Source organism: Brienomyrus brachyistius, chromosome 15, assembly GCF_023856365.1.
Source record: "Brienomyrus brachyistius isolate T26 chromosome 15, BBRACH_0.4, whole genome shotgun sequence".
Classification (NCBI taxonomy): domain Eukaryota; kingdom Metazoa; phylum Chordata; class Actinopteri; order Osteoglossiformes; family Mormyridae; genus Brienomyrus; species Brienomyrus brachyistius.
Genome location: NC_064547.1, coordinates 22,246,205 through 22,271,849, shown reverse-complemented (window position 1 = coordinate 22,271,849; position 25,645 = coordinate 22,246,205). Strand labels below are relative to the sequence as shown.

General features: G+C 47.3%; 2 protein-coding genes across 2 annotated transcripts in view; both read left to right on the top strand.

Annotated features, from left to right (window-relative positions):
- The window catches only part of frem1b (Fras1 related extracellular matrix 1b), a 33,130-nt gene extending 11,437 nt beyond the window's left edge, over nucleotides 1-21,693 (top strand). Inside the window, 25 exon segments of the mRNA XM_048976448.1 lie at nucleotides 109-276; nucleotides 794-1,002; nucleotides 1,120-1,213; nucleotides 1,579-1,831; nucleotides 1,942-2,130; nucleotides 3,464-3,649; nucleotides 3,724-3,920; nucleotides 4,007-4,232; nucleotides 4,963-5,107; nucleotides 5,478-5,619; nucleotides 6,026-6,221; nucleotides 6,647-6,911; nucleotides 8,486-8,645; nucleotides 8,647-8,901; nucleotides 12,216-12,417; nucleotides 12,503-12,647; nucleotides 13,120-13,249; nucleotides 13,508-13,580; nucleotides 13,675-13,824; nucleotides 14,015-14,268; nucleotides 14,852-14,899; nucleotides 15,275-15,466; nucleotides 15,659-15,777; nucleotides 15,887-15,972; nucleotides 21,021-21,693. Of these exon segments, the coding sequence (XP_048832405.1) occupies nucleotides 109-276; nucleotides 794-1,002; nucleotides 1,120-1,213; nucleotides 1,579-1,831; nucleotides 1,942-2,130; nucleotides 3,464-3,649; nucleotides 3,724-3,920; nucleotides 4,007-4,232; nucleotides 4,963-5,107; nucleotides 5,478-5,619; nucleotides 6,026-6,221; nucleotides 6,647-6,911; nucleotides 8,486-8,645; nucleotides 8,647-8,901; nucleotides 12,216-12,417; nucleotides 12,503-12,647; nucleotides 13,120-13,249; nucleotides 13,508-13,580; nucleotides 13,675-13,824; nucleotides 14,015-14,268; nucleotides 14,852-14,899; nucleotides 15,275-15,466; nucleotides 15,659-15,777; nucleotides 15,887-15,972; nucleotides 21,021-21,244 (4,308 nt within the window). The 3' untranslated portion in view covers nucleotides 21,245-21,693.
- Nucleotides 21,694-22,198: 505 nt separating this feature from the next.
- Nucleotides 22,199-25,557, top strand: atpaf1 (ATP synthase mitochondrial F1 complex assembly factor 1). The gene is made up of 9 exons (XM_048976465.1): nucleotides 22,199-22,440; nucleotides 22,867-22,975; nucleotides 23,333-23,386; nucleotides 23,553-23,615; nucleotides 23,707-23,757; nucleotides 23,870-23,917; nucleotides 24,313-24,408; nucleotides 24,751-24,858; nucleotides 25,130-25,557. The coding sequence occupies exons 1-9, from the start codon at nucleotides 22,226-22,228 to the stop codon at nucleotides 25,310-25,312; spliced, it is 927 nt and encodes a 308-aa protein (XP_048832422.1). The 5' UTR covers nucleotides 22,199-22,225; the 3' UTR covers nucleotides 25,313-25,557.
- The last annotated feature ends 88 nt before the right edge of the window (nucleotides 25,558-25,645 follow it).

Sequence of the window (25,645 nt, the reverse complement as noted above, 5' to 3'; positions counted from 1 at the left end):
GCCCCCTGTCACCCTACATGTTGTAGGCAGTTGGAAGGTGGATGGATGTTTTCGGGAGCGGCATCACCCTCTGCTGTGCTGTGAAAGGCTATTAACCTGTCTCCTCAGCATGCAGTGAACCACCTGAAGGTGGGGTACATGCCTCCACTTGAAGACATTGGACCAGACCCCATCTTTGTGCAGTTTGTTTTCTCTGTGAGTGACCAGCAGGGCGGCGCACTCAGCGACCTTGTCTTCAATATCACAGTTATGCCAGTGGACAATCAGCCTCCTGAGGTATGTATGTGAGACTGTGTTTGTTTAATCTGTACCAAAAAAGGCACTCTGGCACGTGGGCAAATCTCTAAATAAAATTTAATGTCATTCTGTGTCAATGACACTTCATAGACACTTCTGTTGGAAACAACACTGCAGATATTTGCACCAGATACTGTGAAATGAGACTCAGATCCTCACGTGAAAATATGTGAGAAGGGCAGGTGTTGCGTCAATTAATATCGTCAAAGTTTGTCAATATATATGTAAAAATTCTGCTGCTAGTTTTGAATTGTCTTTAAACAGTGAAGCAAAAGAACTGAAACAGGGGTTGGAGGGCACATGGTCAGGGTGGGGTCACACAGGGGAATATAGGCATAAAAAAATCATTACCGGAAGAGGACATGGAGGAGGAAGAGGCAGGGTGAATCAACAGGAGCAGCCCTGGTCACTTGACTCTCCCAAATGGGACGGCCGAGCCCCCTCCCACACCCCCGTGAGGGTCGCTGAAGGTTCTCTCTGTCACTGTCACTCTCAGATATTTGTCAACCTCCTACGACTCGAGGAGGGAGGAGGCGTATTTCTAACAGAGGAGCACATCCTGGTGCGGGACACGGACAGCCGAGGGGATCAGCTCTTGGTGCGGCTGCGGACGGTGCCTGAGCACGGAAGGGTTGAGCTGCAGGGGGTACCACTGACAGCGGGGGACAGCTTCACCATGCAGGACCTGCGGATGCTCCGGGTCAGGTGTGGGGGGGCGTCCCTGCACACAAAGACGCACAGAGATGCACAGCAAAGGCTGAGCATGAAGAAGATGGACGCAGGTACACACAGGGCTTCACACTGGAGCTACTCTTGTTGCAGGTACATCCATGACGACAGCGAGACCCTGGAAGATGCCATCAGCTTCATGGCGACAGATGGCACCAACTCCGCTGACGGCCGGCTGCCCGTGCAGGTAACACCTTGGCGACTGGGCACACGCCAGCGGCCCCCGGCCTCTCCTCACGCCTGGGTCGCTCACCCACGTCAACGTGGGCCTGATGGGAAGCTTAAGAGGTCAAGTTGGCTGCTTCTGATGGCTCTACTGGCCACGCTGTGAAACTGGGCAGGGGATTAAATAGCGGTGCCAGTCTGGATGCCAGGAAGGCCGTCTCTATCATATATCAGGCAGAAATGGCATGCAGATGTCTCTATAACTTGATAAAGTTGTAAAACTGCATAATATCCACTATGGTTGACTTAAACATCTGCCATGTGATGAAGTGTCATGCAAGGTATAGCTGAGGAACCCTAAAATCTCCCCTTTTCCTTCCTGTAAAGATCCTTCCAGTAAATGACCAGCCACCCCTGCTTGGCTTGGGGCTGCATTCGGGGCTGACCTGTGAGGAGGGGGGACGCGTGCAAATCACCGGCGAGAACCTTTTCGCCACGGACGCGGACGGCGACGACGGGCGTCTGACCTACATGCTGGCCCGTGAACCCGCTCTGGGTGAGCTCCAGAGGGCCGGCGTCACGGTGGACAAGTTCTCGCAGCAGGACGTCCTCCAGGAACTGATCTTCTATGTGCACACAGGTAATCGTTCACCTGAACTCTCCAGGTAAACACGCAGACAGGTAAAGCACGACATTCATCCGAGCCGGCCTGGTCCGGATGCACCCCTCACGGATTGTGAATTCCCCCAGGAGGTGAGATCGGACCCCATCCCGTGTCCGACCCCGTCACCTTAATCGTGTCGGACGGAGAGGCTGGAGCTCCGGAGGGCTGTTGCCATGGAGATGCACCACCTGTCCCCCTGCACGGATTCCTTCCTGTATATGACCTTAACATCACCGTCCTACCTGTCAACAACCAGGCCCCTGTCATAACAATTGGTACGGCTCTGCACTGTGCGCCATGCTCCTGAGTGAGACGCGCAGAGTGTCTATAAGCCGGCCCTGGGGCTCAGGTATCTCCCTGCAGTCCGTGATACACGAGCCGGCTCCGATACCGCAAGCCGATTCCTCTCACTTTAGCTCCATTGTGCTCAGCCTCAGCTTTAAGGGTCAGTTTCTGTCCCGAACAACCTCCCAGAAACAAGCGGGCGACAACTAAAGCGGGTCATCGGATTTACATATTGCCTCTGAAGAGGGTTCCAAAGTGACAGGTAGCAAGCCAGGGCTGAGGAGGAGCCCCTTATCAGCGAGTTGCATGCCCTGCGCTGGGGGTGTTTGCGCATCCCACATTGTGTTTCTGCGCTGGTGTGTTCGACACGCCGGGGAGGGAGCGGGAGCTGGAACCAGCACGGAGAATCTCCTGTTAGACCTCAGTGGTTATCAATGGGGAACAGTGACCGTGTGGAGACAATGGTGGGGATGGGGTTGGGCCCCTGGCGAGCCGCGGTACCTTACGGGAAATCCCATGGCGGCAAGGGAGACAGCAGCTGGTCAGGATTAACGGCCGCGAGAGCGGTGTGGCGAGGCGAGGAGTGTTGGTGCCAAGATCCATTCCTGTATTATGATGGGAACGGCAATGTGGTCATTTGGAAATCGCACGTGGTCCACGCAATGTGGAAGCGCTTTGCACTCAAATGTAATTGTTTAATTAGTTAGCGCTGAATAAAGATGCGCTGGACTGCCTGTCTGCCGCTGCAACTCTCCCCGCGCCGCCTGCACGCTTTATCATCTCTATCCCAGGCCCCCGGTCATTAATTTCTCCCCTTGTTGCCGAGTTTGATCCGTCCGCAGCCCCATTGGCGGCCGCTCTCCATTCATTATTTATCTGCGCAGTAAATGGGAGCAGATGCCAGCGAGGGCCAGCAATGATGGCTTCATCGAGGCCCAGGTGGCACAGGCCTGGCTGGGCGCCGAGCCGGACGGAATCCAGGGGGGTGGGGGGGAGATGGATGAGGACAAGGCCAGACAGAGCGGTTTTTGGGACCATCACTCCACAGAGGGGGGCTGTCCCTCACTATAATTTTCTGACTTTCCTTAGCACTCCTTTCTTTGAGAATTGAAATCAGCTCATTACTGACACTGCGATGCCCTGATCTTTCGAAACCGCACACTGAAATGGCATCTCATGGGCATGTTTTGAAATTCCCGTGATCTTGGCACGCAATATAAATTAAAGTAAGCGTGAGTGCCAAGTATGGTTTAGTGTGTTTGATTTATTTTTTGGCACAAATGAGAGTGTTTCTGCTGTGCTTGTTTGCCTCTTTTTCACCAGGGCACATGTTTATGGTGGATGAGGGGTCCATCGCCTGCCTCTGCGGCGGCTTCCTGGGAGCCACCGACGCTGATACCCCCCAAGACGAACTCCTGTTTTCCCTCGATCTCCCCCCAGAACATGGCTTCATAGAAAACACCTTGCCCTCACCCGGATTCGAGAAGAGCAACGCGGGGCTCGGAGTGGGTGAGTCCCCCCAATTCCAGTGAGGTCTGCCAGAAGAGGTTTGCAGAGAGCTGACTCTCGGTGTCTGGGGTCAGTCTCTTTCAGCTTTCTGCACCTCAACGCCGGGTACATTAACTACGTTCAGGCTCGGCACCGGGGGGTGGAGGCCACGGTGGACCGATTCGTGGTCAAAGTCAGCGACGGGGTGCAGAAGTCAGTCCCCGTCCCCTTCTATGTCATCATCAATCCCACGAATGACGAGGAGCCCTCTCTGTTGCTCGGCAACTTTTCAGTGAGCCTCTTTCTCATCCTCCGCTTCCTCCGCAGCTGTATCTCAGGCCCACGGTCTCCACCTTTCTGGGTCCTGTCTTCCCTCAGGTGGCAGAGGGAGGGATGAAGGATCTCGGCCCGGACCTTTTGGACGCGGTGGACCTGGACGTACCTGCAGACACCCTAACCTTCTCGGTCCTAGTGCCCCCGGCCCACGGGATGCTGCTGAACGGGATCTATGGCTTGCAGATGGGCCGGTACCTGGAGATGGAGCACGGCCTCCTCCAGCGTACCCTGCTCGTGAAGTCCTTCACTATTCAGCAGCTTCGGCAAGGTCAGGAAATCCCTGCCCTGACACATAAATATCGCATTATCCACATTCAAAACTCATCCTTTGATCTGTAGCTTCCAAAAGCATTTATGGACTTTTTCACCATGAAGTGTTTTTATTATTTGCACATCCTCTGCTTCTTGTAACCTGTTACAGTATATTTTGTATTTTAGCCAAATAAGCTTCGCTTTGCCAGCAGAATTATTTCACTGAAATCGTACAGGTTAACTGCCCTGCTCAGGGTATAATGGAGCAGCGCAATCGCGGCTACGTCCTTAAACACCCCCTACTGTCCTGATTTGTTTGCTCTGTTTCGATGCTGATTACTGTCTGCATCCTAAGCTGCATCCGGCCCCCCCGGAGCAGATGTTGTAGATGGGCGTCACAGAGAGCATTCGGCGCTTAGGAAGGGCCTCCCCAACTGTGCCCCGCGCCTCACGGTCGTAGCATGCTGGGAGCCTGGCGGCCGAGCGACGTCCTCATTACCGAACGCGACGAGAGGGCGGAAACGCACGAGAGCCAGCCACCAGGGCGGCGCCGGCACCACACACCCACTCGGCGGCTTTCATTTGCTGCTCTTCCTCATCTCTGAGGGAAAGGGGGCCAGTTGGGGAACTGGGGAAGGGGGGGTGGCGTCCGACGTTCGGGCAGAGGCTTTTAGAAACACAGGCCAGCACAGAGCTTTGACTGTGCAGCTGGCTCATGTCACCCCTCACCCTGAACCCCCCCACAGGAATGAAGATCATATACATGCACGATGACACAGAAACCTTCAAGGACGCTTTCAGCATGCAGCTGACAGATGGCATACGCGCGGTCCAGGGGACGGCACACGTCCGCGTCCTACCAGTCAATGATGAAAAGCCATGGCTGCGGAGGTAAGGACACCCTGGGACGGATTCCAAACCGCGCGAGAGAGGCGGGTGGAAATGGGCTGAGGGGGCTGCAATGCCAGAGGGACGGGGGAGAGGACAACAACCATGACCTACGCTGTCTGTGGGCCGAGGGCTCCGGGGCAGACTGGGAATTTCGCTTACATCCTGCAGTACAGTGGCGTGTGATTCTGTGATGTTTGCCAATTGGAGGCGTAGAGAGCGCATCTGACTTAGTGTGTGTCTGCAGATGTCTGCCTGCTTGTCTCTGTGTTTGTACGGGAGCCGGTGACAGGCTGGCTCCTCCCGGCTCTGAGTCAGGCTGGGAGTCCCAAACCCACTAGGGTTCCCCCGATGCCCCCCTCTGTCTGCTCAGAAATGCTGGTCTGGAGCTGGTGGCCATGGAGAGGAGAGTTATCTCCAGTGTGCTGTTGGAGATGGAAGATGCAGACACCCCAACCCATGAGCTGTTCTACATCCTCAGCGCCATCCCCCGATTCGGGCAGCTGCAGTTGAAGGTCAGCCAGAGTGCCTGAAACACCACCTCAGCTCTGACAGTCACTTTGCACACAGAGTCATGCCACTGAATTGGGCTCTTGATCTCAAGATGACTGGACTGGAGTGTGGACTTCTGAAGAGAAAATTTCCAAAACTTTCTCAATCTGCAGGATACCTGGACAGGATAAATTCATAAGTAGGAGTTTTGGTCCCCAGTACTGTAACATATGATGAGGAAACCTGACTTCTGCTCATTGGTGGCATCACCAATGAAAATGATTAAAATGGATTTGGGGAGCTTTGGAAATTTGCTCTTGGAATAATGAAAATGTGTCTTCATGCCACTGTTTGTTCAGTAAGAGGATTCTGGTCGCTCTTTGCTCTTAAGCACCAAATGCCGTTTCTGCTAAATTCGTGTTTGTCCAGGTTGGGGCAGGCTGGACTGATCTGAGGTCAGGTCAGAACTTCAGCCAGGAGGATGTGGAGATGAACCGCCTGTGGTACCAGCAGACTGCCAAGCAGGGGCTCAAAGGACACGATGGCTTCCGCTTCCACCTAAGCGACGGCCACCACCTGTCAGCACCACATAGCTTTGTGATCTCGCTGCAGGCCGTGCCCAGAGGTGAGGGCAGCTGGGGGGGGGCACATCTTATCTGCTCTCTGGCTCACAATCCTGTAAAATCTCCCTACCCCAGAGGTACAGAAGACCTGGAATCTCAGTCAGAGGAAGCTGCAGCACTGTCTGCTTCAGGGAACAGTCCGAACAGGCAGATGCAATGCAGCTTCAGGAATGAAGCTTCACTTAAGCTTCAACTGACCTTCCCTTATTATATTCACTTCCTTAAACTTGGACTAGTACCTCATCCAAGGTGTACTGGAAAAGTGCATGCATGTCTCTCCCCATGACAGCAATGTATCATCCATCCATCCATCCATCCATAGCTCATGGCGAAACCTATATATCACCATGCTTTTCTTTGTGTCTTTACCATATTTCATTTGTTCTATGCCTTCCTTTTTATTTTCGGGATTCCCGGCGTGGTTAAGGGGACCTCACCCTCATCACCAGGCCAGTGACCCTGACGGAAGGCGAAAGAGCTGTCCTGACGACAGACGTCCTGCTGGCGGCCGACGGCGTGGACCGAGCGGAGGAGCTGCTGTATATAGTGTTAGTGCGTCCGGAGCACGGGCAGCTGCACGCGGTCCAAAACCCGGGAGTCCCCCTCGACACCTTCTCCCAGCTGGACGTGGCTGCCCTGCGGGTGTGCTACACCCACGACAACAGCCGCATGGCCTCACAGGATGTGTTCAGGTCCTTATCACCATGGAAACCAGACCCTGCCCAAAACACTTTCTGTACCGAGCCGAAAAAAATAAGGTTTAGGATGGCCTAGTCTGATACTAAATGGTGTACACTATCAATTATATATATATATATACACACACACATGCCCATAGGTGTGCATGTGTGAGTGAATGGTGTGTGAGTGTGCCCTGCGATGGGCTGGCCCCCCATCCTGGGTTGTTCCCTGCCTTGTGCCCATTGCTTTCGGGATAGGCTCCGGACCCCCCGCGACCCAGAAGGATAAGCGGTTTAGAAAATGGATGGATGGATGGATGTATGATTTTCATTTTGAAACATAATCATATTGATATAATATATTTATTTAATGTATTTGACTTTATTGAAACAATTCTTGCAATGTTCACTAGTACTGTATGTCTGAGTTTCAGTTCTAGAAAGTAAAGTTTTCTAGCATTTGTTTTATAGTTCGGAATCAGTGCAGAATTGACTCTGACCAGCAGAGGGCAGCAGGGGGGCATGCAGAGCCAGCCTTTCCTCCATGTTTGTTTCCTGCCAGTTTGGCAGCAGAGCCGCATGGCTGACCTGTCTGTCTCGGGCCTCTACTGCAGCTGTGGCCATGTTTGTCACCCAGAAGTCCAGACTGAGCGTCACCCAAGGGTTGACGTTTTTCAGCCAAGCTGGGCTCACAATGGGGGGGTCAGGGGAAGGAAGGGGTGGTTAGTTGGAGAGTGCACTTACCTCAGGTTTGTGCCAGGGTGCACAGCTGACATAAGGTTCGTAGAGTGCAGCCAAAGCCCTGGTCCAATGTGACCGCGGTAACTGACAGTGTGAACATGGATGGCCTCCTGAGCACCCCCCCCCCCCCCACCAGTGAGGGCACATACTGCCACCGAATCTGTGTGCATGGATGTGTCAGTAAAGCCTGCTGAACCATCATATCAATCTGGCCACTTTGGTCAAGGCCATGCTGGGCCATTTCAGGCCAGGACATGCTGAGCAATGCCGGGCCATTCCATGGTGGGCCATTCTGGGCCATGACATGCTGAGCCATACCAGGCCATGCCATACTGAGCCATGCCGGGCCATGCCATGCTGAGCCATACCGGGCCATTCCAGGCCATGCCATACTGAGCCATGCCGGGCCAGGAACAGCGGCTTTCTAGGTTCTGTCTTTTTTCCGCCACGCACCGCCGTGATATATGGCCATTCTTATGAGAATAATGACACCTTGTTGGTTGCTGGGGCAGCGTGGGTGTGGGTAGTGCCGGCAGGTGGCCATGCCGTGCCAGGTCAGGTGACAGCTGCCACCAGCTGCAGGTCTGCAGCGACTCGGTGCCGGTCTTCGGTATTGTCACACCGGCTTGTGTTGTCACCTCGTGGGTGACAAGGACAGCCGGGTTCACGGCGAGACTCCAAAAGACTGCTGACAGGGAGATACAATGAGTCTATTCCTGCCCAGTGCTAATTTATAGACCCAAATTTTATTTAATGTCTTCTTTTCTGTGGTGTATTTTGACAGAATGTCAGGAATGTGGCTGTACTTTCCCCAACCCTAATATCAGACCTGATGCCCCATACAGCTTTGTCATCAGCAACGGAGTGGCGTCCAAAAATGGGACTTTACTCTTCCTCATCCGACATAGCGACCGCATCCCACCTACGCTGACCAACAATAAAGGCCTCCAGCTGACAGAGGGCGCTGTGGTGCCAATCTCCTCAGATGCCCTAGAGCTGACCGACCCCTGACACGGCAGCAGAGAACCTGACCTACACTCTGACCCAGCAGCCCCAACACGGGAAGCTGCTCCTAAGAGGACACCCCCTTCCCCAGTCAAGGTTTACCCAGGCTGACATTAACAACTGGGACCTGACCTACCAGCATCAGAGTGGCCCAGCCCAGGCAGATACGTTCTCCTTCCTGCCCTCCGATGGCACCAACATGGGGTTCCTGCAGCATGGCCAGCTGAGTGAGGAGGCCGTTACCTTCACCATTCAGGTAGGCCTCTGTTCACTCTCATATGGGGGCCGGTCCCAGTATCATCTCAACCATGGAACTTTAGCTAATTCATCTGTTGCTCCAGTTACTTATTTAATCGTCCAAAGCATGATATTTGTATCATTCTTTGATTGTTTATATACATTACCGCCAATAATTCTGTAGTAATTTTTTTAAAGCAGAGAGCTACAAATGCTAGGTGTTTCCACAATTTTGGCCACTTAGTGTGTATATGATTTCCAAAAATCTTTTATTAATTGAAAATATCTGGTCGCTCTGCAGTTCTTCAGGTGATATTGGGTCATGGACAGTTTTTTTTAGTATAATAACTTAAGTTGCGTATTTAACAATGTAGCAGCTCATAAATACATCTTGAAGTCATAACCCGTAATGGTAATGAACCTTAGGCAGATTAATACATTATATTACAGAATGTAAATCACGATGTTTACTGGGCTTCAGCGTGAATGAGACTAATTTAACTGTCAGCTAATATTGTCTAAGCAGAAGTTCACTTCGTTTCCATAAGGTTGCATCCAATTCGTTCTGCTTGCATTGTCACAAAAAGGGCAAGAATTTTTAAATAAAATTTTATTTAAAATTTGGAACGCAATTATCAATCCAGCGGCACCCGCATATTCATTTCAGTTTGTACTCATGGCTCCTAAAACAATATGTACGGCACTGAAATATTCTGCAATGAAATAAATATGGAAATAAATATAATATTTTTAAAATAATAACAGACTAAGACTAAGAAGAAATAAAATCATACTCAAGTTCACTAATAAATGTTCATTATGAAGGTTGTATGTTTCAGTCATGCATGTCTTTATATTTACAAGTTACTAAAGCACCTACGTATTTCATAATCAAATAGGGATAAAACATCATCTTTGAGTCCTGCACCTTAGATGGTTAAAAAAAAACTAGTTTATTAAGTATAATTAGCAACAATATCAGTGCAATCTTTCTGTTCTGTTTTCTGCTGTTGGAGGTTAAGTTGGCATTTTTCAGTGATTAGTATATCGTACTAATCCAACTAACCGCCGTAATAAAATTCAGAGAATATTTTGATGAAATAATTCAAATTTCCATTCCAAAAAATTTCCAGCTTGGGGTATTGCGGGAATTTCTGTATAGGCATGAATGCAAGCATCCGAGTGCATCAGATTAGAGGGTTTATGATGAAGGAAAAGGTCAAAGGAAATCAGGTTGTCAAATACCAAGGGGGATAATGAGCAACTGCACTGTAAACTGTCCCAAAATCAAGGCGAAGGATTAAGGTGCCACACGCCCAGCATCGTCTGGGGTGTAATAATATTGTTACAGTAAGTGTATACATACTTTGTTTTTTTTTGTTTTTATTAACGTTCTTTATCTAATTATATATATACACACACACTCACAGACACACATACACACACATATATACTACATCTAATTATTTGACTTTATCACACTCATTTATGTGATTTAGGGACAAATAGCACCATAAGGGAGTCTAGACCATAAGTAGGGGAGCTTCAGACCTCCTATTTTTACCCTATTTTTGTCTTATTTACCCTATTTTTGTACCTTTTTTTTAATCCATTTAGCGATTTCTTATATATTTTTGTATACATCTTATACAGATTTTATAGGGACCCCCGGATTGTAAGAATGGAAATAACTGCTATCCACCCGAAACTGAAGTCCTTAGTGGAGGAGCAGGAAACATTAAGGCAGTGCAGGTGTGTTGTGTCTGCTGAACGACAGGAGGAGCCGGGGGTTCAGGCAAAGTCCCCACTGTATGCCATGCGATGACAGCAGGACCTCTCGCGCAGGTGGCCCTTGTATGTTGCGGCCCCTTCCCATGGCCCCCGGCGTGCTAGAATATTCTGTCGACATGCCAACGAAGCCGCTAATGCACTGTCTGCCGCCGTCGGCCCTTAGAGAGCAGGAGCCTTGCCCTGTCGTAGGAGGCCGACACGACCCGCATCCTCGGCCACTTAGTGGAACTGGACCGGTGTTGCCCCTTATAGAGCAGGAGCGTTGCCCTGTCGTAGGAGGCCAACACGACCCGCGTCCTCGGCCACTTGGTGGATCTTGACCGGTGGTGCCCCTTAGAGAGCAGTAGCGTTGCCCTGTCGCAGGAGGCCGACACGACCCGCGTCCTCGGCCACTTGGCGGAATTGGACCGGTGGTGCCGTTAGAGAGCAGTAGCGTTGCCCTGTCGTAGGAGGCCAACACAACCCACGTCCTCGGCCACTTGGCAGAATTGGACAGGTGTTGCCCCTTAGAGAGCAGGAGCCTTGCCCTGTCCTAGGAGGCCGACACGACCCACGTCCTCGGCCACTTGGTGGAACTGGACCGTTGCCTTGAGCCAAAGAGAGCGGCCTTCTTCAGCTTCATGCCCGCAGTCTATCGCCATGGAGACGCCTCCGTCACTGGCTGCAGTCTCGATGTGCCGAGATCTGACAGTGTGTGTAACTACTAAGCACACTTAGACTGACTGACTTAGACAATCGGAATATTTAACATGTGTGTCCATGGATAGGTGACAGAAGTACAAAATTAAAATATATATAAATACGTTATAAATATTGTGTATTAATATTTTGTAGCATTTGATTATTTTAAAGCCAGGTCAACTGTATAATGTATTTATTAAATTGTAACTACAGTAAATTCTAATAGTACATTTTAACTTTTATATTATGTAATGAGATCTTAGCAATGTGTGCCTAATTAAAAACTGTGCAGCACATAAATATCATGTTTGAAATATCTGAGGTGATAATTCACCCCAAACTTATCTGAGTGTCTTTCAGCAGGGAGTGTTTGTGGTATGACACATCCTGAGAGTGCCCTCTAATGGTAATGTGATGTCAAAGCACGACTTCTCTGAAGAATATCCATTCATCTTTAAAACCACTTATACTGGACAGGGTCACTGAGCGCTTGGAGCCTGTCCCAGGAAGCAGTGGGCACGAGGCAGGGGACGGCCCTGGATGTATTCACACACAATACGGGCAATTTGAAGTCGCCAATTCACATAACTGCTGATTTTTGGACTGTAGGAGAACCACATGACAGCCGTATAAACCCAGGGAGGATGTACAAACCGCACACACAGAACCAGGGATGGTAACCCCCCAAAACCCAGGGAGGATGTACAAACTGCACACACAGAACCAGGGATGGTAAACCCCAAAACCCAGGGAGGATGTACAAACCGCACACACAGAACCAGGGATGGTAACCCCCAAAACCCAATGATGGGAGACGACAATGTTACTCACTGAAGAATTTGATTTAACGTGTCTCTGAAGGTGGAGTTTGTGGACAGGGAGCCTCCAGGACTGGTGACCAAGAGGATCGCCAGTGTAGTGGAGAACTTTCCTGGAGGTAAACAGGGCATCTACATCACGTCCCGAGACTTGCGGGCCTCTGACCCCGACAGCCCCGATCAGGAGCTGCAGTTCACCATCCTGAGACCCCCCTACTTTGGGCACTTGGAGAACACCCTCACAGGTAAGCTTACAGCCCCGTCTCGCTGAGTCTCAGGCGAGGTCTGCTGCAGTGCCGAAGGCTGAGCCCCCTCTCTGCCTTCCTGCAGGGGGCTACATCAAAGGTCGCTTTACGCAGCAAGATCTGAACCAACGGGCTGTGCTGTATGTCATCTGGCCCAGCATCCAAGGGACTGAGGACAGCTTTCAGTTCCAAGTCAGTGACCCTGCAGGAAACTCCATGCCTCCGGAAGTGTATGTTGGAAGATACGACTACCTTAAATCACCTCTTATAAGTTTTGTGACTGTGGTATTTTTTTATGCCAACTGTAGTTTTTGCACAGAAACGGAATTAATTTGAGAATTCACAGTCATCACTTTGGATTTTCATAGCAATTAAGATTATTTATAAAGTCTTCCATTTGAATGAATATTTCCACCTATGTGACAGTCTGACAGTATGAGTCACCAAATCCCAATACACAGCATCTTTTCAATCTGCTTTACATAGCTCTTTTTCAGTAAACAACCCATTTTGAGTCCTTTCTCTGTTCAAAGGAATAATCAGAAGCAATAATGAACATTTCATTGCCATTACTGTATTTCATATAATAAAATTTTAAGTAATAATTATTTCTTTTCTCAAGTTGAATGATGAAGACTTACATGTGTATATCTGTGATACCAGTGTAATGCCCAGGCTTAACTGACATGCTGCCCCCTGCAGACTGGAGGTGAAATGGTCTCGAGTGGAGTTTTCGGTGACGTGTTTCCGCGTGTGTGAGAACGTGGGGATGCTGGCCTTGCAGGTGACGCGCAGTGGGAACAGCGTAGACCCCGCCTACGTTGGCATCCAGGTATGCCGTGATGTGTGATCTCTAGGCAGATTTGTAAGCCAACAGAATGAGCAAGTGTACAAAATGAATTACATGATCAGAAATACCTTCTGCTGTCAATAGACATGCAGTCCGTAAGCTGCCACAGAGAGTTCCCTAGCAGGAACTGGCTTTCTGTTCAGTCTGTTTCCCTGCCTTCTGCACTGGATAAGGATCTGTGGGGCAGATGGACATTAACATTGTTTATGGGACACTGTGTATATTTTGTGCATATTTCAGGTGGAAAATGGAACCGCAAAAGTAGGGAAAGATTTTACCCACAGCTCAGCTAATTTGATCCAGTTTGATCCAGGTTTGTGCGACCAAATAACGTCAATATTTTGGCTTAGATGACATGTTTTAAAGCACCATTATCTTTTGCATATATGTCATTGTCTTTGCTCTAGGGGTGAATGTGAAGACGTGGAACATTTATATTAAAGATGATGGGTTAGAAGAAACCAATGAGAAATTTCAGGTGGTCCTGAAAGGGCAGAAGAACACGGTTCTGGGCCAGAAAAACAGAACCACCATAGAGATTGTGGACCCCAGAGGAGGTAATTGTATTACAGCTAAGCCGCATCGAAGGGTAAAGCTGCTTACATATGTGTTGTTGCAATGTCCCTGTGGCCGATGACCCTGACCAACATAAATGGTTATAAGGATGGATGTCCCTGTAACAAATGAGTTCAGAGCTGAGATGGATGTTTTTCGGGCGTAATGTCTGATTGGCTGTGTCGGCTCCAGGGTACTGTGACCCACATGAGCTGCTTCCCAATGATGGAGAGGGGCAGCCGGCCCCCTCAGCTCCCCCCAGCCTCCACAGCGGTCCCTCGCAGCTTGTGGACCCGCTGACCCCGGACCCAGACGCAGACCACTGGGAAAACTACCGTCCCCGGGGGGACGTTCCGAACAAGCATGGCTTCCTGGAGGGGGGGGAGACGCCGCAGGACCAGCCTGTGAGGAGGCCCCAGACGGCCCTGGGCAGACGTGGTCACGTCGTAAGCCAAGCGTCACCTCTCCTGACGACATGGGCGTAAATTTGGGGGCGGTGGGAAGGTTGTAAGCCCCCAAAAATTAAAAGCAGCCATTACAACCCTATGGACCCCCTTAAATGGGTGGAGATCTCACCCCCTGACATCCTGATAACTGGCTGTGTGCTGATGGCAGTCAAACTCTAGGCTCTCCTTTAACTTTAAATGCACTAGTTACCTGTTTCACCTCATGAAACAGAGCAGTATTTAACGTCCCTTGTAGAAAGAATTGCCTCGAATTTTCTCTGTTGTTATAACTGCTAGAGGAGGTCACTTTGATGAATCAAAGATATGACATTTTTTTGCTAATAAAGGTACTCAAGGGTTGAACATACTGGAAATTTATTTGTTAGCAAAGAATATTGAGTGTATTTTCAGTAAATGTTAAGTGAGTAACATGCAAATACAGAAAATCTCAATGTGTGCAAAAACTTTTGACTGGTAATGTAGTGACTGGTAGTGTATATATATGTGTGTGTGTGTGTGTGTGTGTGTCTTATTCTTATTCTTAATGATTTATGCTCTTTGTGTTTATCATCTGGAATCATAGGTTCATCCATCAGGCGTTGAGCTGAGGAACGGAGAGAGAATATGGACAGTAAGCACCAGAACGATCTCCAGTGAAAGTCATTCTGTACTTACGTCATCAATTAATCACAGCCAAAGACAAATAATGATCATTTAAATTCAGGAATTCCCAGTTCATCCACCCTGTCTACATAAAAAGTCTGTTTAGTCTGAATCATGATAACAAGAAGCAATCTATCAAATACTGTAAAGCCAGAGACTTTGAGAGGGAGATGGATGGGATGAGCTTATCTTATTGATTGAGCTGTCAGTAACTGATACCGGTTTGTGTCAGGAAGGTGGCTATTTTATCTGATTCACACACAATGCATTTGAGCTTAATCCCATAAGGGGAAGTCAGAAGGTCATACCAAATGTGTGCAATGTGTGTCGTCCTCTGTGAAAGTTCCACGGCATCAATCCTGCAAGGCCGGAGGAGAGAAACCTGGGAGTCCAGTCAGCACCTCAGGTCCACCCCGAACTGGAGATCATGCCTATCTGGAGCTGGCCCGGCCATCATCACAGGGACGAAGGGAGTGAGACTGCTGGGGGGGACCAGTTCCCCCCTAGAACCCACCTAGAACGGCTCACGAAAAAGGTCAGAACGTTTGTCCCAGTGCTAACGCCAAAATGGTTAACACAAGCACAACATCTCACTCTGGGAACACCCTCATCCACAGCCAGTCACTACAATTCTTTACTTTTTAAATGCTGGCTGGTTATGAGTAGAATCATGTCAGGACCTTCTCGTTCAGGATCAGTGCTAAATGAACGAGCCTCTTTCTCACAGACTGAGGACTTCCCAGCTGACACGTGTCCGTCGGGCTGGACGGCCCGAGAGAGCCGCTGTTTCATCCTGAGTCACAGCAGGACCACCGGGAGCAGCGCACAGCACACCTGCACTTTGCTGTATGGACCGGAGGGGCACAAACACGCACAGTATCGGCTCTCGCATTCGCGCTAAAATATGACAAAACAATGCTGCCTTCAGTGACATGCATCTTCTCTTTGTTTAAAGGTTTAACAGCAACTTAACAAGTGTCCACTCCAAACGAGATATGGCCTGGCTATGGAAATTTGCCGGAAAGCAGCCATTTTGGATTGGTAGGGGCTGGTTACCTGTCAGTACGGTTCCAATGGTTTGGTTGGTTCCCTGGGAGTTTTGAGATCTAGCTGCTTTTTTTCCAGTGGTGTGAAGTTCAGTTACAGAAAGTGCAAATCCAGACCAAGATTTAGTTTCAACCAATCAGTTGAGCATAAAGTGTTATGTTGCTCCCTTTATGTATCCATATGCACACTTGCATTACATACCGAGCTACACAGATAAAGGTCAGAGACAACTCTTTTTACGCGCTTCATTTGCGCGCTCCCTTTATTGAACAACAGAACCTTTAACCAACACACGCAGATTTACATGGTGCCATCTACTGGTAGAAACCTTCTACAACATATATTCAAGGTTCATACATAACATCCCTCCCCACTAAGATTTGTTGTTAATAAACACAGAACATTTACTTAGGAGTAATTCCTCTTTGCCCAACATAAGAGATACATTTTTTTTATTATTATTATTAAGTTTCAGAACCAAACATTCGTGAATAACACTTTTTTTTTTATATATATAAACTCACTAATCACGATACCGTACTGGTGGTTTAGTAATCCTCACAGGATAGCGTCTTACAGTCTCTGTTACCTGTGTGTGTTCCATATGTGGCGTTTCAATGGGTTGTGGGGTTTTAGTGATGGTCTCAGGAACTCCTATGTGAGGTGTACTAGGGTTAAGTGTGTTGTTACTATCACTCTGCGGTAGTAACAACGGAGGACTCACAGGCATCTGCACTACAGACTGTTGAGGCACTGACTCAGAACGAGCCAGCATCTGGTCCACATGGCGTTTCCATACCCCTTGTGTTCCTACATTTACCTTGTACGACACTGGTCCAGTTTTCTCCATCACCACACCTTGAGTCCACTTATCCTTCCCTTTCCTATAATCACGCACGAGAACTGGCACCCCAACCCCAAACTGTCTCTCTTTAGAGCGTTGGAGACGGCGTTGCTGTTGAGCGCCCTGTGACTGGTGCACCGCTCCAGCCACACTGGGTTTCAGAAAATCCAGTCGAGAGCGCAGCTTGCGTCCAACGAACAACATAGCTGGCGTCTCTTTTGTTGTCGCGTGGGGGGTGTTGCGGTATGTCAAAAGAAATGTATCAAGGCGTTGCTGCACCGGTGTTGTTCCTCTGGATGATTTTAAGGCATGTTTGAATGTCTGCACAAAACGCTCCGCCAAGCCATTGGTGGCAGGATGGTATGGCGCTGAGCGGATGTGTTTGACACCATTGGACTTCAGGAATGTGCTGAATTCCTCAGAACAGAACTGAGGTCCATTGTCGCTGACCAAAATGTGTGGAATGCCATAGCGACTAAAAAGGCCCCTAAGCACCTGTATGGTCTCACTGGCTGTGGTGCTGTCCATGATGTGCACCTCAGGCCACTTGGAATGTGCGTCCACAATGACCAGATACATATGTCCTTCAAATGGACCTGCAAAGTCTACGTGTATCCTTTCCCAAGGACTGGATGGCCAACTCCAAGGGTGTAACGGTGCTAAACCAGGATCTTTTTGCACATGCTGACATGCGTGGCAGGCTTTAGCTTGAAGCTCGATTTGAGAGTCGATGCCAGGCCACCAAACATAACTGCGAGCCAAGCTCTTCATTCTCACTACACCTGGATGTGCTGTGTGAAGCTCTTTCAAAACACGGGGGCGTAGTTTAGGTGGCACAATCACTCTAACACCCCACATGAGGCATCCCTGTTGTATTGTGAGATCGTGGCGGCGAAGAAGATAGGGCGACAGCTCTTCACCCACATCCTTTGCAGCTTGGAATCGACCAGTGGTGACCATTTCCATAACACGAGCCAAGGTGGAGTCAGACATGGTATTACGTCTGATCTCTGTGTCGCTAACTGGTAACGTGTCCAACTGAGATGTGTAGAATACCTCCACCGCCCCTGGTTTTTCCATAGGGGTGTGGGGAAGCGGTAACCTCGACAATCCATCGGCATTGGCATGCGATGCACCTTTCCTGTATTGAATGGTGTAATTGTGTGCTGCCAGGAGGAGCGCCCAACGCTGCATTCGAGCTGCAGCCATTGAAGGTATACTTTTCACTGGGCTCAGAATAGTTGTCAACGGGCGATGGTCAGTGAGTAAAGTGAACTTATTACCATAAAGGTACTGATAGAACTTGCGTACTCCAAAGACTATTGCTAAAGCCTCCCTCTCGATCTGAGCGTAGTTTTGTTCCGCTTTGTTGAGAGTTCGTGATGCGTAGGCTATAGGTTTTTCTTCACCATCAGGCATGATGTGTGAGAGCACAGCTCCGACCCCATAGGGTGAAGCATCACAAGCGAGGCGGAGAGGCAGTTCTGGATTGTAGTGAGTGAGGACTTCCTGAGATACTAGTCGTGTTTTAGCTTCCTGGAACGCTGACTCGCAGGCTGATGTCCACTGCCATTTCTTCTCTTTATTGAGCAGTTCATTCAATGGTTTTAGAACAGTGGCTAGATCGGGAATGAACCGTCCGTAATAGTTAAGCATCCCTAGAAACGAACGCAGCTGGCTGACATCACCTGGTGCTGGTGCTTCCACAATGGCACGTACCTTCTCTGGTGATTTGTGAAGCCCAGTTGCGTCAATGATATGGCCCAAGTATTCCACAGACTCCTGGAAAAACAGACACTTCTCCCGTTTGAGGTGTAAACCATATTCTTCTAGCCTTCCCAGGACAGCATCCAGTGTTTTGAGGTGTGTCAGTTCATCAGGACCACTAACTAGGATGTCGTCCAAGTAACAATGAGTGTGAGGCAGTCCGAGAAGTACTTGGTCCATAGCCTTTTGGAATAGAGCGGGTGATGAAGCTACGCCAAAAGGTAGACGATTGAACCCAAATAGTCCTTTTTGTGTAGATATTGTCAGCAGCTTCTTGGAGCTCTCCTCTACTTCCATCTGTAGATAGGCATTCGATAAATCTAGCTTACTGAAGCACTGACCTCCTGCTAGAGAAGCAAACAAGTCCTCAATGCGTGGAATTGGGTACCTATCCACGCAGAGAGCTGGGTTGAGGGTGACTTTAAAATCCCCACACAATCTTACTGTGCCGTCCTTCTTACTGACAGGTACTACGGGCGTAGCCCAGTCACTATGTGCCACTGGTGAGATTACCCCCAGCTCAGTTAGGCGTTTTAGCTCAGCCTCCACTCGCGGTCGAAGGGCATACGGCACATTACGTGGTGGACAGAATTTAGGGACACTATCAGGTCTTAGGGTCAGTCTGGCTTTAACCCCTTTCATTGTGCCTAACTTTTTAGAGAAAACCGCTGAGTGTCTCTTTAACACAGCCTCTAAATTGTTTGTTTGTCTTTGTTCAATGGCATGCACAGTCTTTAAGTCTCTCCAGTCCAGTTTAATGACTCTCAGCCACTCCCTGCCAAACAAAGGTGGGGCATCCACTTTCACCACGTACAAGGGCAAAACAGCACATTTCTTGTTTAATTCCACTTGCACTTTAACAACCCCTTCTGGTGCCAGAGGCTCACCCGTGTATGTCTTTAACATAATATCAGTGGGTAGTAGAGGCAGCTGGCTCAGATTTCTTTTATATTGTTCCCAAGGAATCAATGACACAGCAGCCCCTGTATCCAATTCCATTTCCATTTTTTTTCCATTAATTAAAGGCATTACTGTTATACGTGAATATTTCCCTTTTTGGGACAAGGTATATAATCCCAACTCACTATCAGTGTCTGATTTAGTTTGTTCACTTTCATTTTCATTTGCTTCCACATAATGAATTTTCTTCTTTTTGTCTTTCAAACCGTGTTTAATTGCATTGCCTTTCTGTTCAGGCTTCCCCTCTTCTTGTTTATGTCCTCTACCTTGTCTATTTTTGGTTTTACTCCGACACATTCGCTTCAAGTGGCCTTTCCTCCCACACTGGTGACAGTCCCGGTCTCTGAACCAGCAGTCATGATCAGTATGGTTTGTTTTCCCGCAGCGACGACAACTCTCACCCTTTTGTGAGAGCACTGCGTTCACTTTAAGAGAACTGCTCAACTGCTGTACGTCACGTGCTGCAGTCTCTGCTGACACGGCATAATCGACTGCTTTCTGGAACGTGAGATCTCTCTCCGTCAAAAGCCGCTTCTGCACCATTTCACATTTTAATCCACAAACAAATCTGTCTCTTAATGCGTCTTCCAAGTAGCCACCAAACTCACAATGTTCAGACAGTCTCTTAAGCACCGCGACATACTGTGCAACAGTTTCTCCTTCCCCTTGATTTCGCTTATGAAACCGGAATCTCTCAGCTATGACGAGCGGTTTCGGAGCAAAATGGGCTTGCAACACAGCAACAATATCCTCATATATCATAGTACCAGGTTTCGTAGGAGCCACCAAACTGCGGAGTAGTCCATACGTTTTTGGTCCCATCACACTACACAGCACAGCCACTTTCCTTACGGCCGTAATGTCATTAGCCGAAACGTAGTGTTCAAAACGTTCAATATACGTTGCCCATTGCTCACCAGTCTCCTCAAAAGGATCCATATGCCCGATCACTCCTGCCATGATGCGACTTCCCTCAGTTATACGCACTGTAGCACTATCCGTTGGAGGAAGAGACTCCTTCTCTTGTCAGAATGCTAGTTCGCTAGCTATACTTTTACAACGTGGTTGTTCGTTTTCCTTTTGTCCAAATTCGATAATAAGTCGTCTGGACTACAGGACTCGTCGCCAATTTATGTTATGTTGCTCCCTTTATGTATCCATATGCACACTTGCATTACATACCGAGCTACACAGATAAAGGTCAGAGACAACTCTTTTTACGCGCTTCATTTGCGCGCTCCCTTTATTGAACAACAGAACCTTTAACCAACACACGCAGATTTACATGGTGCCATCTACTGGTAGAAACCTTCTACAACATATATTCAAGGTTCATACATAACATAAAGAGTCTCAACTCACAGAGTACTCAACTGGTTGGTTTTAACTAAATCTCGGCCTGGATCTGCACTTTCTGAACCAGAACTTTCTGCCTATACTGTTTTTCCTTTTTCTTGGTTTGTGTTTGCAGGACTGACTGGCTACAGGGGACAGTGGACCTGGACTGATGGGCACTCGCTGACATTTTCCAGACTCAAGAAGCAAAGCAGCACAGAATTTCACTCCCAGGACAGGCTGGGCCTTCAGTGTGTGTTGGTCCAGAACCAGAAGAAATGGACTCCAAAGAACTGCACGACAGGACCAGAATATAAATATATCTGCACAGTACCAACCCAAAATGTTCCACAACAATAGCACAGAAATGTTTAAAAGTAGCATGCAAGAAGTCATATCTAGTGCAAGAAATATGTCCATGAACAATCAGTTAAGACTTTTTTAACGAATCAGTTATGGGATTTGTTTTTTATAATCACTCTGAGGGACAACCGCTGAAATATACAGTAAGCAGAATAACAGTCTGTTATATATATAATTTATACAGGTTTGGTTATTTCCTCTAGGAAGACTTTTTAGTGGTAGGCCTCAGAATGCACTGTATGTACACTTTTCTGTGAAGAGAGTCTGCTCTGATTTAGAAGCTGAAGTTTACTTGGTCCCAAACTACATAGAATGTTTTATGTATGATCTGTATTCTCTTGCCAACATATTTATACATATAGTTTTGTTAATTATGTACATTTGTTGTTTGTTTGAATGGGATTTCACAACCCCTTTAATAAATTTGTGTAGTCCAGACTTTTAAATATCTGAAATAAAATATATCGTGTGTGTGCAACACACATACACACACATACACACAAACCTGTATTCATATCTTTGTGGGGACTATTCATTCATTTCTATGGGCAAAACAACCTTAACCCCAACACAGCCCTAACCTTAACCATAAATACCGAGACAAATGCATTTTTAGTTTTTTACTGCATTCACATATCTTTGTGGAGACTGAAAAAAATCAAATGTCAAGATGACATGTTTTGGACTGACATCTGGTCCAGGATGCCCCATTCCGTGTGTCTGTGATGGCCTCCAGGCTCAGTGTGAAATAATTATGGAAAATGGATTGATGGATGGATGGATGGATGGATAAAATGTGAAAAATTTGGATATTATCAAAAACTTAACCTCTCAAATTCCACGTGACAACATAATGATTCACTGTCGAATCTATCCAACATACCTGCCACTTGTACGTACAATATTTACGTACCTGAGTGGAACCCGGAATGATTATTCGGAGGTAGTGGTTTCCCTCCTTTAGCCGGAGCACTATTGATGTGCGACTGGCATGAAAACAAGATGGCTGCCGCCATGGTGCAAATGTCATGTTTGTACCGTGGGGTTTTAGCGGTCAGGACACGGGCAATCAGACCACTGATTCCCGGCATCGTGCCACTTCAGTTTAGGACTTTCACAATGAAGAAAAACTCGGAGTTGGAGGACAATCCATTCTACCGTAAATATGCAGGCCAGATTGAGCAACTGCGAAGGTATGACCACAGATTTGATGTATAATAATTCCTGTCATTTGTGTTTAAATGCGGCATCTACTGGTAGTTAATTTAGATGGCTGGAATTGCATTTGCATTAGGTTGTCAGGAATGCATTTGAACTATTTATTCAATGTAATATGCTGTGTTCAGCTTAAGGGTGTCCTGAGTTGATGTTATTTAGAATTGATCTTCCATAACAGATTTCCAGGTCATGCGTAGTATAGTTCTGTTACTTCCATTTTTTTTGGTCTATGCAGTCAAAAGATAATCTGGAAATTCCAATGCGGTTAAAATAATAGCTCTCCTTTGCAGGTACGTTTGGCAACGCTGAATTAGGAATAGTATACCCTGTTTGACTTAGAATTTGTCTTTTTCCTGTACATTTAAATGGAACCCTGATGACATTCTTCTTGTTTCTCTCAGCTCTAAGCCTCAAGAATTCAAAGCTAGGATGGAAAAGAGGACCACGGTGGAAAGGGAACCGTTGGGGTACTCGAAGCAAGCAGAGTTTATTAAAGTCATGGAGCAAGAGGTATGTAGGCGCGCATCAAGCCATCATCATATAGCTCAGTCAGTAGCTACTTATCTGTGAGAATCTTATCATATCATTTTTTTAGTTTTAAGATTTAAAGAAATTGATATCCTGAGCTAAGTCATACCTTTTCCATTTTCATCTAATTTTTCTGGGTAAAATTATGCAACCTGTAACTTCATGAAAATTTATTTATAATGTGTGAAGATGAATATTTAGGTTAAATAAACTCCCATCGCCTTATGCTCATTGGATCAGGATCGTGTCTCTTTGTTTTTCCTATAAAATTACATTTTTGGTGAACTATGACAGTTGTGGGTGTGATCGTTTCATCAGAGCATCTGTCTATCTCTGCAGCTAGATAAACGAAAGGAAAATGTGACGAGTTCTGGGGGATTTACCAAAAACAAGGTAATCGTGCTTAAACTTATTTTAGTAATTGCATGGCGTCGGTAGCATGTGTGCTGTACCAGAATGATGTGTTCGTTGTCAATCCCATTTTATGCTCCATTTTTTGCCTTGACTGTCAGTGTGTAACATGCTTCTCTCCCCCATTACATTTGTCTGTTTTACACAGACCCTGGCATCAATCCTTAATATTGACATGGTCCAGGAAAAGTCAGGGACAGAAATCGGTGAGGTCAGTGACTTTGACCCTGTTCAATGTGCCGGCAGCCAAGGTTTTAGACTTTTCTCCAGTGAGTTCTAATGCTCTCCATGTTTCTATTTAGCTTTGGATGCAGTACTTTGCCACAAAGGACACAATCAGTGCGGTCATTCCAGTAAGTTCCCAATAACGTATTCCTGTTACTCGGCTGGAAATGAAATACCTGCCAGCAATTTTGTGAATTTAAATATATGGCAATTATACTGACATTGTATCACCTATTCTAGGAAGAAACATTTAAAGTTATTCACAACAGAGCCGTGTCCTGCCCTATGGTGAGTGGCTATCCTTTGGCCCCATAGCAGTATCTGTGAAACTGATTTCTTGTTGTTCTAAAAAGTTACCACTTGATGGCAGCGTTGTACAACTAAGAATGTGATTTACCTCAATTTCATTGATTCAAAACATCTGTCAAGACGGGCAGCAAGCAGTTCAGAGGCTGAAATGAAATGCGTTTGAATTAGCATTGAATGTAAGTTACTTTAAAATGAACAAGACGGTGGTAGATTGCTGTACATTACTGCATCACAATGTTGTAATAAAAACCTCAGTATTCAGCATTCAAGTGAAAGGTGGAGGGTGGTGTTTACTGCTTAACTCTTTTAAAAAGCATCTAAACTAGATTTTTTGGAGTCCATAAGTGAATATTTTCCTGTGTACTCACCCACAGTTCCTGTATGCCCTGCCTCAGAATGAGGGCTATGAGTTTTTCTTGGGTCAGTGGTCCGGACAGGAACTGCACTTCACGTCACTGATTAATGTTCAGGTACATTTCCATGGATCTCGGTCGCTGTAGTACATTGTTGGATATAAGAATTTCGCCTTTCATAATGTAAATATTGAAAGCAAAGGCTGGCCATTTGTGACCATGTAGGTTATGCCTTTGTGCCTATGATCGGAAAGTTGCCAGTTCAAATCACGTGGCGACCAGAGAGATGATTCCATTGGGCCCCTGAGCAAGTTATTTAACCCCAATTGTTCCAGGGACTGGCTGAAATTCAGTCTGTCCCCATAGATAGAAAGGCTGTCGGCCTGTTTCTGCTTCATTGTGATCGTACCACTGCGTGACTGTAGGTTGCTTATGTTCTTCCCACTGTTTTGCCCACAGACCTTGGGAGAGAACGCTCCAAGCCAACTGGTTTTGTATCACTATTCAGACCTGCTGAAAAGCAAAGGGATTGTGCTCATGACTGCCGAGATGGATGCCAAATTTATAGTACGTGATGATCTGAAATTTCCGATGCCTCAGGCGTGCGGGAGATAAGCTGTTCTGTCTCCAGGTTCCGCATCAGTAATTAAACCTAGAACCTGGTGGTTATCTATCAATCTTTCACCTCAAGCATTTACTGAGAGAACTAATTACATACTTTCTGCGTCATCCGAGTGGGCATAGATGTGTATGCCAGACAGACGACCTTAAGATCTTAAAGGATTTATTCTTACAATTTTTTTTCTCATCTTGCTCTGTTTAACCCTTTCCTTTCTAGGGCGTGCATCAGGCCCAGTGTTTAGCCAATCAGGTGCAGCTTTTCTATGGCGCGCAGCGACAAGAGACCTTCCAACTGGTTGAGACATTCAACCACCAGCCAACAATGTTCAAACACATGGCAGTAATAGCTGAGTTGGAGCAAGGTGGCATCAGTCCAGGAGTGTCTCCAGTGAAGAGTTAAAGCCAGGAAGGACCGAGAAAGAGGACTTGTGCTCTAGCATGGAGATGAACATACATGCATTCGCCTGTCCCTTTGGACCCACAAGGCAATGGGGATCGGCGTTTCTGCTGAGACTGGGTCTGATCGGGCCTCCATCTTTGTATCTCTCACATGTTATTTCTGCTCAGTGTTCTGAGAAGACAGTGACCCCTTGTTCTTTCATCCTGTAGACCCCACTGCAATAAATGGTGAAATTATTTTGTGGAGACAGTCTGAAGCCTTAAACTTCCTTTCTCTACCAGTTTTTTTTAGTTTTTTACTTTTCACAATGCTTATTTTCTGCCGTACTCATCT